Raw genomic sequence first — 16,522 nt, forward strand, 5'->3', positions numbered from 1 at the left:
GTTTGTTATAGTTATGTTGTTTATAGTTTGCATTGATATGAGTTATCGAAAAGGCGTTCAAATCTTAAAATGAATTTGTTTCCTATTCTTCAAAAATAAATAATTGTATATTGAAATATGTAAAATTGGAAAAAAATAATCATTATGTATGTCCGTCTCTATGTACGTATAATATTTAGAACTTGTTAATTGATTTTGATGAGGTTTTTTTAATAGAGATCTTGAAAAAGCTTCTAGTAAATCATTTGTTAAGTTTCTTTCAAAGCAAGAGAAGCCTCTGGCAATAAGCTAGTGTAATATATTATGTTATTACGTATACAGCTAATGAACTAATTTGATTCTTGAATATAATACTTTACATTGATATTGTTCCATAGTAATTATTTTTATTAGTAAATAAAACAACAATTAATTTTCATTTTTTATTAACAAAACATACATACAAACAAGCGCCAAGAGAAATCGTTCCTTACTTATAAATTATTGTATTAATAAATAATATTTACACTAGAGTCAGTCGTAGTAAAATCATTTCTTTTCGCTCTTTTCTTCTTTTTTATGTTCCTCAGAGTCTTGATCTCTCATGGGCAAGGGACCATGTTTCCAGCCTTCAGGGTAGCCATGTTTCTTGACGTCATCCCACCAGAGTTGTTCACCTTTCGCGAACAGCAAGTAAACCACGTTGGTGACTACCAACACCCCGAGACAAACCCAGAACGCCACTCGCCATTGTTTGAGGGTAGACTGAAAATAAAAGTTTTAATGAAGTAAACCATACGTGGTTTTACACGTTAATTATTTATAATGAAGGCAGGAAGTTGAGTGTTTATTTACATTGTTTTATTTGACTTGTACTCTACATCGTCTGAATTTCGTTGCTTCTATTTAATGCGACATACATACATGTTTTTCGTGTTGTTTGTGTTATAAATGTTATTGTTCTAAGTTCAATGCATTTAAAACATAAAGAATACACAGACAAATGTCGTACTTAAGCTTAGCAAAATAAACGAACCTTAAAGACTGTATTACGTACATTTTTCTAAAAAAACAGTCTACTTACTTGTGGTGTTAATAGTCCAATCAAATACGGTGAGATGATGCCCGAAATAGCAGCTATACCGTTCACCAAAGCGGTGGTGGTACCAGCGTAGTTAGGCGTGATGTCCAAAGCATTAATCTTCATTCCACTGTAGTAAGCTCCCATGAGCGTCATGGCGGCAATGAACCAGAACACAGCGAGGGTTGTGTTGCAGCCAGAGTAGGAGGCTAGGATGATGCATATACCGGGACCCGTGGCAGCTGAAATTTTGTTATTATGTAGTGTATAAATATCGAAAATAAAATTGCGGAAAATATTTTTGTTTTGAGGCGTTTGAGAGACGGTGGAAGACAAATATATAATGACTTGTACCGGACTACGAAATAGAATAGTTTTGTCGATAAGCTCCATTCAATTATGGTAATCAAGGAATTTTGAACCTCCGTATCGGTATAGCGTTAACAACTTAAGAGGGCTTAAATATTAAGTACCTTTATTTACATTGATAATATAACTCTTCGTGCATGAATTTCAATTATACAAAGTTTAAACAAATAGAAAAACAAAGTACATCTGGAGGTTACTGTAACTTAGAGTCATTGTCAAGGCTGTACGTGATTCACGATCACTGGCCTCTTTTATGTACCTAATGAACAACAAAATTCGATCAATAGGTACTTAGTTTTTTGCACAAAAACTGTTGCGTAGAATAATATCACAAAATAAAATGTACACACTGAAAAGTAAAAACATAATATTTGATGTAAAAATTTACACCAAAAATACCATAGTAAATCTTTTTACCAAATATTACTGTTTATTCCACATGCCAAATGTTTTCTATCAAATATAATTGCTAACATAAATATTCTTATTCCAACAATAATATTGTTGAAGTAAATCTCTACTTCGCTTTATTTATTATTGAAGTGAAACTTCTTTATCGGTTTTTATTAGAATTGATTCTATTGCTCTGCGGCAAATGTCTAGGAAGTAGAAACCTATCACCAATAATAGTTTTGTTTTATAATAATTATTATAAGCTATATTTTATTAATATCCTATATATATTAATATCCTATATATACTATAATATTATTATAACGCTGAAGAGTTTGTTTGTTTGTTGGAACGAGCTAATCAGGACTACTGGTCCAATTTAAAAAACTCTTTCGGTGTTAGATAGCCCATTTTATCGAGGAAGGCTATAAAGGTCCACATTACTCTAAGAACAACAGGAGCGGAGCCACGCGAGTAAGACCGCGAAGCGCAGCTAGTTCAAAATATATGGAAAACAATGAAGAATATTTTATAAATAAACCAACACTTCAAGTCTTACCGATAGTTGTGTATATTTTTCTCGCATTCTGTATATTGTGAAAGCCTCTCTTCACACAGAAGTCGCACACCGTACCAAAGAAGAAGGAAGCTATCCACATAGCCGCATACGGAGCCGCAGATAATATTCCCGCTGATTTTATATTGAATTTCAATACATCTGTCATGTATTTTGGTAGATCAGTGACCATTGTGAAGTATCCCCAATCATGACCGATCTGAAAAAGAACGCAATTTAGTGGTAAATCTTCTCGTAGTTATGTTCGTAAGTATGTTCAAATTGGAAGAACAATTATTCATAAAATATAATACAGAGCACATAATATCAACTGAAAATGTTTGTCTTGTCTTGTGGTTGTTACCGTATTATTGAACCTTTTGTAGATGAGAAAATATTATTCTATGTTCATTTGAAAATCAAAAATTCAATGCAGTAATATTTTTACCAATGCTATAAACACGCTCAAGTTACACAGTACATGTATCTTAAAATAACCGAATTGTAAAATCTATACTAATATTATAAAGCTGAAGAGTCTGTTTGTTTGACTGTTTGTTTCTTTGTTTGAACGCGCTAATCTCGGGAAGTACTGGTCCGATTTGAAAAATTATTTCAGTGTTAGATAGCCCATTTATCGAGGAAGGCTATAGGCTATGTATAATTAAGCTAAGACCAACAGGAGCGGAGCAATGCTGGTGAAACCGCGGGGAACAGCTAGTGTTTAATAATCAAATTGTATTAATTAACTAACGAGATACTCGATGACTGATGATTTAAAATACAAATATCAAACAAGACGTATCTCATCATGACAAACTTTCAAATACTAAGTAGAGCACCATACTTAAAGTCATTAAAATTCTTACAGCGGCTATAATCAAGGACCACAGAGGGACTGATCGCAAAAGGGCCTTCCAGGGCACAGGGTCTAATTTCTGTTTCTCACTGTGAATAAGAGCGTCCACATTTTCGTTCAGGAATTTCTTCTCACTGTCCGATATGAAGGGATGGGTATTTGGAGTACTGTAGCATAAGAAAATCTGTAAGCAAATAAATAACATAAAATAATAAATTTATTAGCTAATAATCTCAGCCTCCTTATCAATTTCATAAATAATTTAATTGCTTAAAAAACATTATAGAATAAAGAACATGTTTTACATTTTTATAAAAAAATCAATTATAGCTGCTGGTGTTGAAATACACAAGTGGCGCTTATTTTCCTTTGAGTAATATACATTATTCATAAATTCGTATTGTTTTGGAAATTTCTAAATTTGCACTAATACTTTTTTTCTGGATATAACAAAAATCTCTCATGTTAAATGGGAATTTGTTGGAAATTTAATTAGATATCATTGGTGCGAAATATGAAGTCTGGATGAGATGTTTTGCCAAATTTTGATTTATGAAACAACATATTACTTGAAAGTGGGTTTAAACCAATCTTCTAATAGATGATACGTGTAATATTTAAGACCAAATTTTAAAAATATTTATAAGTAATATAATATATCACACTAAATGATATTTTCGGGGATTCTGTTTGATCAAAAACATAAAATATTAAAAGTGACTCGATAAACAAAAATCACAAAGTTAACTCTAATTTTCACACTTTTTCGATTTCTATATGCTTGAGAAGACTTATGAGGTTAAATACATGATCTACCGGTTAAATAACTTACCCAAATAATGAACCAAAGCAGTCCAAAACCACCAAACAAATAGAAGACATTCTCCCAGCTACCATTATGCATTATAAGACCGGAGAAATAAGATCCACCGATGTTTCCAATTTGGGCACCTCCGAAAATGATAGCCCCCATTCGAGCTCTCTCATTTTTCGGAGCCCATTTTGATACCATAGCCATTAAGGCGGGCATTGTTGGACCCTGGAGAAAGATAAAACAATTCGTTAACAAATTTACTATACGTACTAGCTGAACATTACTTATGTGGAACCAATATAAAAGAAATCTGTATGCCAATTCAGAATGTTAGTTTATGAACCTTTTAAAAGATCTTTAGAACGGCCTTAAAAGTAGGTTCTCGATTATTCGACTGTATTTTTTTGAGTTTGTTGCCTCAGAAATTTCGACTGGGTGAACCATTGAGTCGCATGTTGTTGTCTATCCATTCATTTATTTTTATACGATTTTTATTTATAAAATAAACAGAAAAAAATTGTACAAAAACCATACCACAAAATGTTAGCATGCCGTTTTACTGTATCTTAGAAACAAAGAAACTTACAGTATTAAAGGTGAAATATATTTGTAGTAGGTTATACAAATACAGTTTATTCGACCGTTCACAAGGTAACATTTATTATTAAGGAAGGATTTAGCTGTGGGATTAAGATAAAATGTAGCTTAGCTACGAATTCATACTCAAATACATTGTAAAATTTATATTTGTAGATAATAATATGGTATTTTTTTTTGTATCTTTACAACAATTTAAATAATTAAATACAGTACATTTCAAAAGTGCATTTCAGTATAGAAAATATAGTAAAATATTGTTTGTGTGTTTTTTATAAAAATTATGTGATGTAATAAAAAAAATGTGATATTTTTAAAACAGGATAAAATTGTTTCGCATACGACAAAAATCTAAAATAGTCCAGAAACTAAAGTGGTTACTTAAAAACGTTTATTATGTAGAAACTGAAGCCATACATAACCACTATATAAATATCATAAATAAATAAATAAATATCAGAGCTAGCGCGCACGAGCAACTTTGTCTCCGCAACTATTTTGTCTCTCCAGCCATGGGCTAGTATGAAAGTGCGCGTACGTAGCGACGCAACTCCCAATACAAATTGATGGGAGAGACAAAATAGTTGCGGAGACAAAGTTGCTCGTGCGCGCTGGCTCTTATAGGACATTATTACACAAATCGACCTAGTCCCACAGTAAGCTCAATTAAGGCTTGTGTTGTGGGTACTAGGCGACGATAAGTATAATATTTAATAAATACATAATATATAGATAATAACACCCAGACCCAAGAACAAATAATTGAGTTCATCACACAAATATTTGCCCTGACCGGGGATCGAACCCGGGACCGTCGGCTCAGTAGTCAGTTACTTTACCACTGCGCCAACCGCGTCGTCATAATAGATACAAATTATTTTTTTACTTACAAAATTAGAAAAAATAGAAATAAGTCTCACCTCTCCAAGCCCCTCCACAACTCTCAATATAAAGAGAGCGGTAGCTCCTCCTGTTTTCACTGCATACGGGGTGATGAACGTACATAGAGCAGTGGACAATAACCCCAAACCCAGTACCCACTTGCCACCAAACTTCTCCGCCAATATTCCGCCAGGCAAGTGAGTTATCACGTATCCATAGTAGAACGAACTGAGCACTAAACCTTGGGTGGCTTCGCTCCATTCGAATTTTATCGTCTAAAAACAATCCTTTAGTTACAAGAAAATTATTTATATTTCCAAGGATGATAATAAATAAGGGAATTCAAATAACACATTATAAAAAATACTGTATCATAAACAAATTTTTAGTCCGTAGAGCGACATTTTGCATCATGTCGCTGACCCTAGCTCTAGCTTTTCAAAATATTGACAGTTATCTTAGTTTACACGCAACCGTTCAAAAAAGCCAAAATTATTAAAATCGGTTCAGCTATTTTAGATCTTTAATTCTCCTAACTTTCTTCTTATATTACAATTTACCTACATAAACACGATGTATATATTTTTTTTTAATATCAACCGAGCTCTACCTGTACGGTTCTTGTTAAAAATTCACTACAAAACGGGACACAAGATAAAATTGAAACCATCACGCTACGCGTCACGGCAAGCAGATATTACGTGTCCACATTTAAAATTAATGTACGGTGTATGCAGTTGCTGTTTATAATGTGTTCATATTTTTTGGAAATTCTTTTACTGTAATAATATTATATATTTAGTGTAAAGTACAAGAGTATTTATTTAATTGACTTTACCTATTAATATTGACTCTACGAATTATTATAGAAAAGGACTATTAATTATATAAATTTATAAAGAATAGAAAAAATTCGATCACGAGGGACTCGAACCCGCATCCTTTCGCGCCATTCCGGGGCCACACTCTTTTTTTTTTTTTTTTTGTAAGGTGTTTCTCAATGTTAGCCAGAAGGGCTTCTACATTTTAACGCGGACGCGGGGGTGAACTGAAGGTTCACCCTGGTAGCGACATGCACAAGGGCGTCCCCCCTTGACGGGGACCACGAACCTCGGCTTGAGCTGTCGCTTGAGTGGAGGAGGCCAGAAGGGCCCTAATCGGACGGGGGGGCCACACTCGTGACCCGCCAGAGCAATCGAATATTTTATTCTATTCTTTCAGTTTTATGTGTCTAAGGGACACACCGCGCGCCATCTATTGAGATGATTAACAACCATCTCAACCAATATGAAGCACTTTTCAGTAAATACAGTATTGTAACGATGGAACATGACCTTTTTTGTTCAATTTATATTTTTTGTTTTTATAGCATTCAAATGCTTTATAAATATAAATTTATAAAGAATAGAAAAAATTCCATATTAGTTTGTCCCGCAATCTATTTAGTTTGTCCCGCCTCGTGATCGAATTTTTTCTATTCTTTATAAATTTATATTGATAAAGCATTTGTATGCCGTAAAAACCAAAAATATAAATTCAACCGACTATTTTCGAAATTAGGTTCGCATATATAAATAATACACGTACTTCGTGCAAGTAAATGATAGATATTATAAGTTAAGATTTATGTTACAATACTCTGAATTCGAGCTAAGTTTCAGAGATTTTTTCTGTTTCGTAAAAACCATTCAGATGTTAGGCCTCATTATAGTACGGGAGCTAGCAACGTTAAAAAAAAAGTCATTTTAGTATAGTTGGGTTTTTGATATACTGTTTCTCTTGCTATTTCGGTTAGAGTCCGGGCTGTCTGGCTGGCCGCAGTGGTTGCGTTTATTAGTGTGCATCTTATCTGCACAGGAAAATATCCTTAATTTAAAGTAATTTTTTAACGCGTAATTTTTAATCTTTTGCCTTTAGATAGATCCATCAGACATAATTTTTTTATTGCAAGACGTTTTTTTCGTTGTAAAATAGGTGCGATACGCAATTTTTATTTCAAAATAACTAAAATGTCATCGAAATAAGTGAAATTACATCAACATGAGTCCGCTTAAAAGGTAAGTAATAACTTTATTATTTATATTATATTATCCTTTTTTAATACTTATATTGAATAATTACTAAACTAATATTTTTAATAGATGGTTTCATTTTTATTACACTTTTGGGTATAAATATGAATTTGATGATATTTGTATTTTCTAGTGCTTGATTTTACGCGAGTATTATACATTTTGAAATTAAAGACTTGGGAAAATAATACAATGAATAAATCGCGTTTAAAATCCGTTAAAAAGTCTTTAATTTCTTGATGATATTTGGTTTTTATCAAGTTTACATTAACGTCCTATTTGAGGTTCGTTGGGAAAAAGGAGGCGATATGGTAGATTGTTGCAATAAAACTGTAAATAGTAAAATGAATATTATATATAGTATAAGTAACACAGTGATTACTTATCCTTCACTGGGACTCATGTTGATGGAATTTCACTTATTTCGATGATATTTTAATTATTTTGAAATAAAAATTGCGTCTGGCACTTATTTAACAACGAAAAAAACGTCTTGCAATAAAAAATGTATGTCTAATGGATCTACCTAAAGGCAAACGATTAAAAATTACGCGTTAAAAAATGACTTTAAATTAAGGATATTTTCCTGTGCAGATAAGATGCGCACTATTAAACGCAACCACTGCGGCCAGCCAGACAGCCCGGACTCTAACCGAAATAGCAAGAGGAACAGCATATCAAAGAACCAACTATACTAAAATGCTCACTTGTCAACGTTGCTACCTCCTAGAATATTATGTTTATCATAGATAATATGTATTGTATAATTGTCTAATTAACATTTTTTGACAATAATCACAGAATTTTAAACAAAGAAACACATTTCAACAAAAAACTTCTCCAGGATTGTCACGGTTTTTTTCTCAAAACTAGTTACATCATCACTAAGGCATTAAAATAACAATACCTTTGGAATTTTTCTAAGTAGACAATTTGAAATCTTTCAATAATATTATCTAGCTCTTATCGCATAAGTCTATATTAATATCACTAAGCTCACAAATACTTTTAAAACACGTACTTGCATAAATAAAGCCTTTAAATAATTATATTATCTTCTTTATGATAGAACTATCTTTCCACCCGCGTCATCGCCCGCGTTTTCAAAGAAAAACCCGCATAGTTGTCGTTCCCGTGGCATTTCCGGGATAAAATCCTTCTATATGATCCTATCCTTTGTGTTAATCCAAGTTAACCTCTATAGTATGTGTGTTAAAATTCTTTGTTATCGGTTCAGTAGTATTTGCGTGAAAGAGTAACAAAAGTACATACATACAGTATACACATCCATCCTCACAAACTTTCGCATTTATAATATTAATTTTGGTTCTTATGAACATTAACTATTTGAAATCGTATGTCCGAGATTTGGCCGGTATTGAATTTTGGAAATTGTCTACGTTTACATTATTTTTATGATATTTTATAAAATATTTGGTATCAATTTAAACAGAATACAATATTATAATCTGAAAGAGTTAACACATGAAAAAATAGATTAGTTTTTACATGAAAAAATAGATTAGTTTTATCTAGTTAAACAGGCACTCCTTTTGTTCAAGGTTTGTGTCAATACATACACATTCCTAATCGTTGACAATATCACAAAAAGGGGACTTTTAGTTTTTGGAAAATTATAAGTACATGTAAGTTATGTAGGTAATGTAAATTGTTCAACTTAATATGTTGGTAAGCGCAAAACTCGAGAACGGCTAAACCAATTTCTTTAATTCTTTTTTAATAATATTTCTTGAAGTACGAGGATGGTTCTTATGGACAGAAAACTAAAACAAAATATATTCGAATAATCTATTGGAAAACGAATGTTAATATAATTATTTTCTATCAGAATGCTAATAATAGAGCTTTAGTTTATGGTAATGACAGGTTATATTATTATCATAGCGAATCACAGATAAGATATGACAGAAACTTGTCAGCAACTGAAACAATATAATAAAGAAAGATTGACGTATCTCGCATGGGGGGCTAAGTACCCTCAACGCGAACGTGTATCTTTATATACGATAAATGATGGTAGGTATATTATAGGGAGAAGTAAAACCCTACTGTATATTGTATTCTTCTATCTAATCTAAGACTTCTTGCTGGTTTCGATGGGTTGCATTTAATTTGGATTTAGATAAAGGAAAATTATTATTTCTCTACTTAAACATTTATATTTACCGATATCGCGTAAAATAGTTGCCTAGATAGGTATTTCATAGGTATTTTCTTTCTGTTTTCTTTGCTCTCCTTTTTCTATGCTATTCATCTATGCCTCGGTAGATTGGCACTTTTAATAAACGTCTATTTAATGTAACAAGGTAGTAACCGAGTAATTTAAAATTACGGTCTCATGTTCATTATAAAGTAAAATTATGAAAATCAAATTAACCAATAAACATAAATGGTCCTTGAATTTATATTTTTTTGGTTTTTATGGCATTCAAATGCTAAATTTATATAAATGGTCCTTCATATAAGCTTATGTTTGGTATTTTACTATAGGTATATTGGACCAGCCGCTCGTCCTGGCTCCGCCCGGTTTGAGCCGATGCAATATCATCAAAAAGTATAGCCTACGTTCATCAGGGATAATGTAGATTCTAATGGTGAAAGAGTTTTTTTTTTTTTTATAGGAGCCTATTCAATTCATACAATCAAACACATACTCTTTCCTCTAATTGTACAGTTAATAATAGCAAACTCTGTTACTTACACCATCATCAGCCGCCCGTAACAAAAATTCCGACAATGTCATGGTCGTGTTAGTTATAGCATCCTGGTCAGGACACGCATTGGGATCATAGTGGGCGTCGCCTTCCACTGCCTCCTTCTTCCAGACCATCTGCGTGATGGCCAGGTTCAGGCAGACGCGCATGGTATACGCGTTGGCTATGGCCAGTAACGCCATTATAGCCAATACATACCGCTGCGGTATTATGAACACTGAAAATGAAGGTACATTTGGTAAGAAATTTGTTGAAATTTATCAGGACGGAGAAGGAAAGTGTGTCATAAATAACTGCAAAAAAAATTACTCGTCGGACTTTTCAATTAATGAAACGAGATTTATTATGAGTATTTAAGTTCATTGAATAGTTGAAAAGTTCGTGTCAATTCAGTATTTTGTTAACAAGCAAGTTATGTACTAAAGAAACTATATATTTAAACACCTTAATTAATTATTATACAATGTATTTAAGGACACATTTATAAATACTTACGAATAACTACTAAGGCTAATATAAAAATGGGTCATAATTAACAATTAGTCTTAATTATGTAGATAATTATTACAATTATGTAAACGCAAACTAGATCATGGTGGAAGAATAACACATACCTAATGTTGCTGAAATAATGATTATCTACTTGATGAAACGTAGTATCATTTAGTTATATTTAGTTTGAAATAATAATATGAGAAATTTATTTAAAAATTTACCACATTTTTTATGAATTAAAAAATATAATGAAAAATACTGAAATTACGAAATACGAATAAACATTTATTTATTCCCTGTCCTTGATTCAGCCTTTTTCCGTGATGTAATTTTTTTTTTCAATTTATCCGCAGCACGTGTAAATCATGCAACACATAGATATATAAAATTGCAGTCGTACCTGGTTCCAACTAGTTTACATTAAGCTGGTGGCTTATATCTGGGAGATTATCTGGCTTTAAACTGTATATTAAATAAATATATACGTCTGTAAAACCCACGCTATTTGTAATCATTTTGATAGTAAATTGAAATTAAAACGGAAATACTAAATTCTAGTTTTATTTAAACCTTATAATATAATCTATTCATTTTAATACAATGTATTTTTTTACACATCAATAATAATATAGTAAATGTTAAAAAAGTAAAGTGAGAACGAGATCGTAAAATTGATGAGACTAGGTTCGATTCTCGTTGAATAAAAATGAAAATAGTCTCAGTCTATGAGTCTCTATCTTAGTAGAGACATCTTAGCACAGATAGTTTATTCCGTTTTTTAAAAGAAATAAATAATAAAATATGATATAAATTCTATATCTACCCTTATCTTTCTCTTATTTGGAAAATGCAAAGTGAGAATAAATAAGTTTTTTACATTTATATGGTATGATAATTGATAACTACATATATATTATTTTATAATTAAAGAAAAAAAAATCTTCTAATTGAACGTCATTTTTTATTTATTGAACATTTTGTTTTTATTTATTGTTAATTATATTAAATATTTATATTATATGTTCATCAATAAAATATTTAAAATATCATATAATATAATAAAATGTATGAATAAAATACTCACATTTCGACAGAGCAAGTCGCCAGCCCGTCAACATTTTGGCACACAAACTAAAAAAAATAAAATAAAATCAATTTAACATAACAATCACAAAAGTAAACAACTCAAATTCTTTGTGAGCACGACACTACTCCACGGTCTTTAGTACGACTATTTGTCAAAAGGAACTAATCAGGCAAATCTACTACGATTCGTAATACAACCAAGTAGCATCTTTGTTAAACATTACAAGCAACATTAACCCTTCACATCACTACAAAGAGTTGACTTTAGCGCACACTGTTATTGTTAAAATTGCATCAATACAGTCTGTAAAGGTCTCATTGTCACTACCGGGTATAGCGGAAAGGTCAATTTAAGATGCTTTCGACACGTTTGGGAAAAAGAGTTATTTTTCCTTCTTGTCGAATTTATACGCGTAGTCATCAATCATCATTGTCTTGCCAAGTTTTCCCACTAGGACTAGTCCTCTTATAAGGTGTATGAAGCCAGTCTATTCTGATAAACAGACATTGTCGCTTATGTATTCAAATGTATTTCATAAAGTAGAACATAGATAACAAAATAAAATGTGAAGTGAATTTATAGATTTTGCACGTTTTCTTAAACGACTAGGTGAATGATTATGATTTAAAATTTAAAAGTAGAAATAGGTATGCGATATAACTGATATCTCTTAATTAATATCTATACAAAATATTACAAATCAATTATTATGAGAAGAAAGAGTTATATTCTCTACCTCCAGAAGGCATCTTTGAGTATCTCGAGGACTAATGGTTTGATTGATATTCTAACTACTCTTTTATAAAAAACTAGCTGTGCGGCGCGGTTTCACCCGCGTGGCTCCGCTCCTGTTATAGCCTATATTACTCGTGGATAGTGTAGCTTTCGAATGGTGAAAGAATTTTTAAAATCGGTCCAGTAGTTAATGAGCCTATTCATTACAATCGCAAACAAACAAACAAACAAAGTTTTCCTCTTTATAATATTAGTGTAGATAAACATTACACACACTCCTGTTCCCTTCACGTTCTTTTGGGAGTAGTTCACAATAACTAGTTATATATTTGCTCATTTTAAGATTTAGTGAAGGGATATTTGGTTGCATAATTTTTGCTCAAGTCTGCATATCTGGGACGAGTCATTGTAATCTCTTATTCAGGACAGGATGAATGCTATTACGAATGATTTATACTTATCACATAATTAATATTGTACTGGTCCGTATTAGTGTATTTCTAATGCATTCCATAATTTACAGAGAGTTAATGATGTCTACAAATAAAACATTGTATTGATTCTTCTGAAGATTTTGTTTTTTTTTTCGTTATTGTTAAATACAATAAGTGGAATAATTAGAACACATAACGTTAAATACTATTTATTATAATTATAAAAGAAAGGTATGTTTATTATAGACCACAAAACAACAAAGAAAAAAGTTCTGGTCGGGCACTTACAGATCAAAGCCAATCAATTTGTACGATCAAAAATTACAAGTGTACCAGTTGATCTGGATCTATCAGTATTCGGGATCTCAAGAACATTTCAAACACTTGAGGGTTTCATACAAGATATAAGACTGCGTCATATCTTTACAAAATACTTGAATTTTCATGTCAACTGTATCAAAACTCGGTGAGAATAGCACGTGCAGTAATCAATCAGTGGTACAAGATGCATATCATTGCTCACTCTTGAAATAATCTTGTAACAATGATGTATTGACATCTCCAACTAGCTGTACTGGTTATTTTATCAGATTTCCTGTTGTATTTTTCCTCCCTGCCTTGGGATTTAATGATAAAAAGAACGAAAGAAGTCAATAAGCTTAACCCACGACACTGCCCAAATATAGGCGTATATAAAAGATTGAAATTGTAACTGTTTTTAGTTACATAAAATGCTTACAATTTAAATCTTACTAATTCCTACTAATATTATAAATGTGAAAGTTTATGAGGATTTATGGATAGATGTTTGTTTGTTACTCATTCACGAAAATACTACTGAACCGATTACAATGAAATTTGGTACCTAGCTGCAGATCCAGAATCAGACAAAGAATTTTTTTGTCCGTTTAATCTATGTTTTATTTATTGAGCTCTACATGATTAGAATTCAGTATAAGATTATTATTTTTTTATAACCAAAGATGTAACGAGTAATCCTCAAATTAAGGACTCTTTGCAGTAAGCAAAAGATTATCTAAATTGTTATATACCTAACCTTATTAATAACCTTGTTAATATAACTCGTGTAATCTAATTGTTTCGTGAACTTGCTTAAAATATTCAATACTTTTGAACAATTCAGAGGAATATAATCCTTGTAGGCGTATACTTAAAGCCATTAGAATTGTGATTATTTATGTATTGATTCAATAAACTGAAATAATTCCAATCAGTCTATTCTCGTCTATATTCAAAGACATAAAATTATGATGTTTTGCATATTTACTAGCATATCGAAAATTATATTTTATGACATGTCAATTTGATCATGTCCTTCGTACATCAATCATCAGAAATCAAATGAAAATAATATTGGGATATTTGCCATCACGATAGAATAATAAATAAAATTGCGATTGGTGATGAACCGTGTATACCGTAATAATAAATGATACTGTGGACATAGAGAGCATTCCTCACTGCATAGTATAAACAAAGCTGCTGTCTGTCTGTCTGTCACTATGTACTTATGCAATAGATATAGACGAAGTTTATAGATAGAGCAGCTCAAAAGAAAGAGTAATGTGTATAACACATGCACCTTGATTACACGAGTGAAACCGCGGGAAGCTACTTATTTCATAATACGAGAGAGGCGAAGAAAGAATCAAATTAAAAAACTTTGAAACATTTTCTGTAAAGATTTCTGAATAGCTTGAACCACAATCTGACGAGCAAAGCCTTTGTCTTAGTTGTTATTAATTTTATTAAATATTTGTACTTATTATATATTATGGAGTATAAGGAACTCACAAATTGGTCAAGGGATTCATACAAAAAATAAATAAAAACATAATGAAAGCGAAATTTAATTTGCTTCTCCTATTTTGTTGACTAAAAAAATAAACGTGGTATAAGTTATTATTGTATTTAATATGAATTTATATAGTAGAGTCACCTTGTTACTCTTAAAGAAACTCGATAAGTTAGAAAAAAATATCAACTAAGCTACGATTCAAGTAATAACATAAGACCAATCTAACGATATCTTAAACAAGATAATAAATAAATTCGTTCAGCGATTGGGAAGATAACAATATTCATGCAAACATACATACATGATGCAAAATAAACACAAGTGTAATATATTTCTTAACGTCGATTTAAGTAAATCAGTAGAGGAGAGCAAGATTTGCAACATCTTTTTATTACATGTCTAATTGTCCTTCCAGGAAGAAAGAAAGACAAATTCAACACATAAAGTTACATAAGAAAATAGAAACTATAATAATTGGAATGTTTCTATAAATAAGTTTATGTTGGACAATGATCTATCTACCATAGGATCAATCCGCAGTTATAAAACATTCATTAATTTTTATGAAATATTATAATGTTATAATAAGTAATTATAATATAAGTATTATCTATTGTGGCACAAGCTTATGAGGTGATAATCAGATCAAATTAAGAACATATTGGACGATTATTGTAATCTAACTAGGATTTGCTTTAAAACTTCAATGTTATAATAAGTAATTATAATATAACTATTATCTATTGTGGCACAAGCTTATGAGGCGATAATCAGATCAAATTAAGAACATATTGGACGATTATTGTAATCTAACTAGGATTTGCTTTAAAACTTCAATGTTATAATAAGTAATTATAATATAACTATTATCTATTGTGGCACAAGCTTATAAGGTGACAATCAGATGAAATTAAGAACATATTGGACGATTATTGTAATCTAATTAGGATTTACTTTAAAACTTCAATTTCAAACACAACATAATTGAATTAAACATACCTATCCAGATTTGTAACGTTTTATAGAAGTTGCGAGTTTAAAGTTGGTGTTTACAATTCAATTAATAAACAACTGTCAAATTTTTATTGTAAAAATAGGTTTTAAAAACAATTACCTAGTACAATTACGTCAATAAAAACCAATGTTAATCATTCAAGTTAAGGAGTTACTGAATTCGCTGAAACCGTTGTTTCAGTTTTACCATTAAAAATAAAATTACATAGTTATTTTCTCTATAATATAAATAAACTAAACACATACATTAAGATTTATATACATACCTCTATTGTTCTGAACCCAAAATTAATTGAATTCGTAAAGGCTTGATGGTAGCGATCCACACAAAACTCGTGTGTGAACTAAATTTGAGGCAAAATATATTATATTTCGCGCAGCATTCACATTATCTTCGTCTGATTGACGTTATCAGCTCCTAAGGGTTCCCGCTGTGTACCAAGATGTTAGCTACTGCTGTTTTTATTTTTAGAAATAAAATATTGTCATATAGACAAGCCCAAGAGAGGTTTCTTTCTTACTCTATAAACTAAGAGAAACTCCTAAATACTCATATCGGTTCCGATGAATTCAACTAAGCGAAAGAAAATTTGCTCAATTC

At 31.2% G+C, this 16,522-nt stretch overlaps 1 protein-coding gene across 1 annotated transcript; it reads right to left on the reverse strand.

The window, feature by feature from the left end:
• Window positions 1-408: 408 nt before the first annotated feature.
• LOC123695773 (putative inorganic phosphate cotransporter) lies at window positions 409-16,259 on the reverse strand. Its single transcript, XM_045641697.1, has 9 exons — window positions 16,188-16,259; window positions 11,917-11,963; window positions 10,325-10,554; window positions 5,569-5,805; window positions 4,070-4,276; window positions 3,248-3,421; window positions 2,382-2,598; window positions 1,064-1,302; window positions 409-744 (listed from the first exon to the last, which is right to left on the reverse strand). The coding sequence occupies exons 2-9, from the start codon at window positions 11,948-11,950 to the stop codon at window positions 529-531; spliced, it is 1,554 nt and encodes a 517-aa protein (XP_045497653.1). The 5' UTR covers window positions 11,951-11,963; window positions 16,188-16,259; the 3' UTR covers window positions 409-528.
• Between the last annotated feature and the right edge of the window lie 263 nt (window positions 16,260-16,522).

This window comes from Colias croceus, chromosome 11 (assembly GCF_905220415.1).
Source record: "Colias croceus chromosome 11, ilColCroc2.1".
NCBI lineage: Eukaryota > Metazoa > Arthropoda > Insecta > Lepidoptera > Pieridae > Colias > Colias croceus.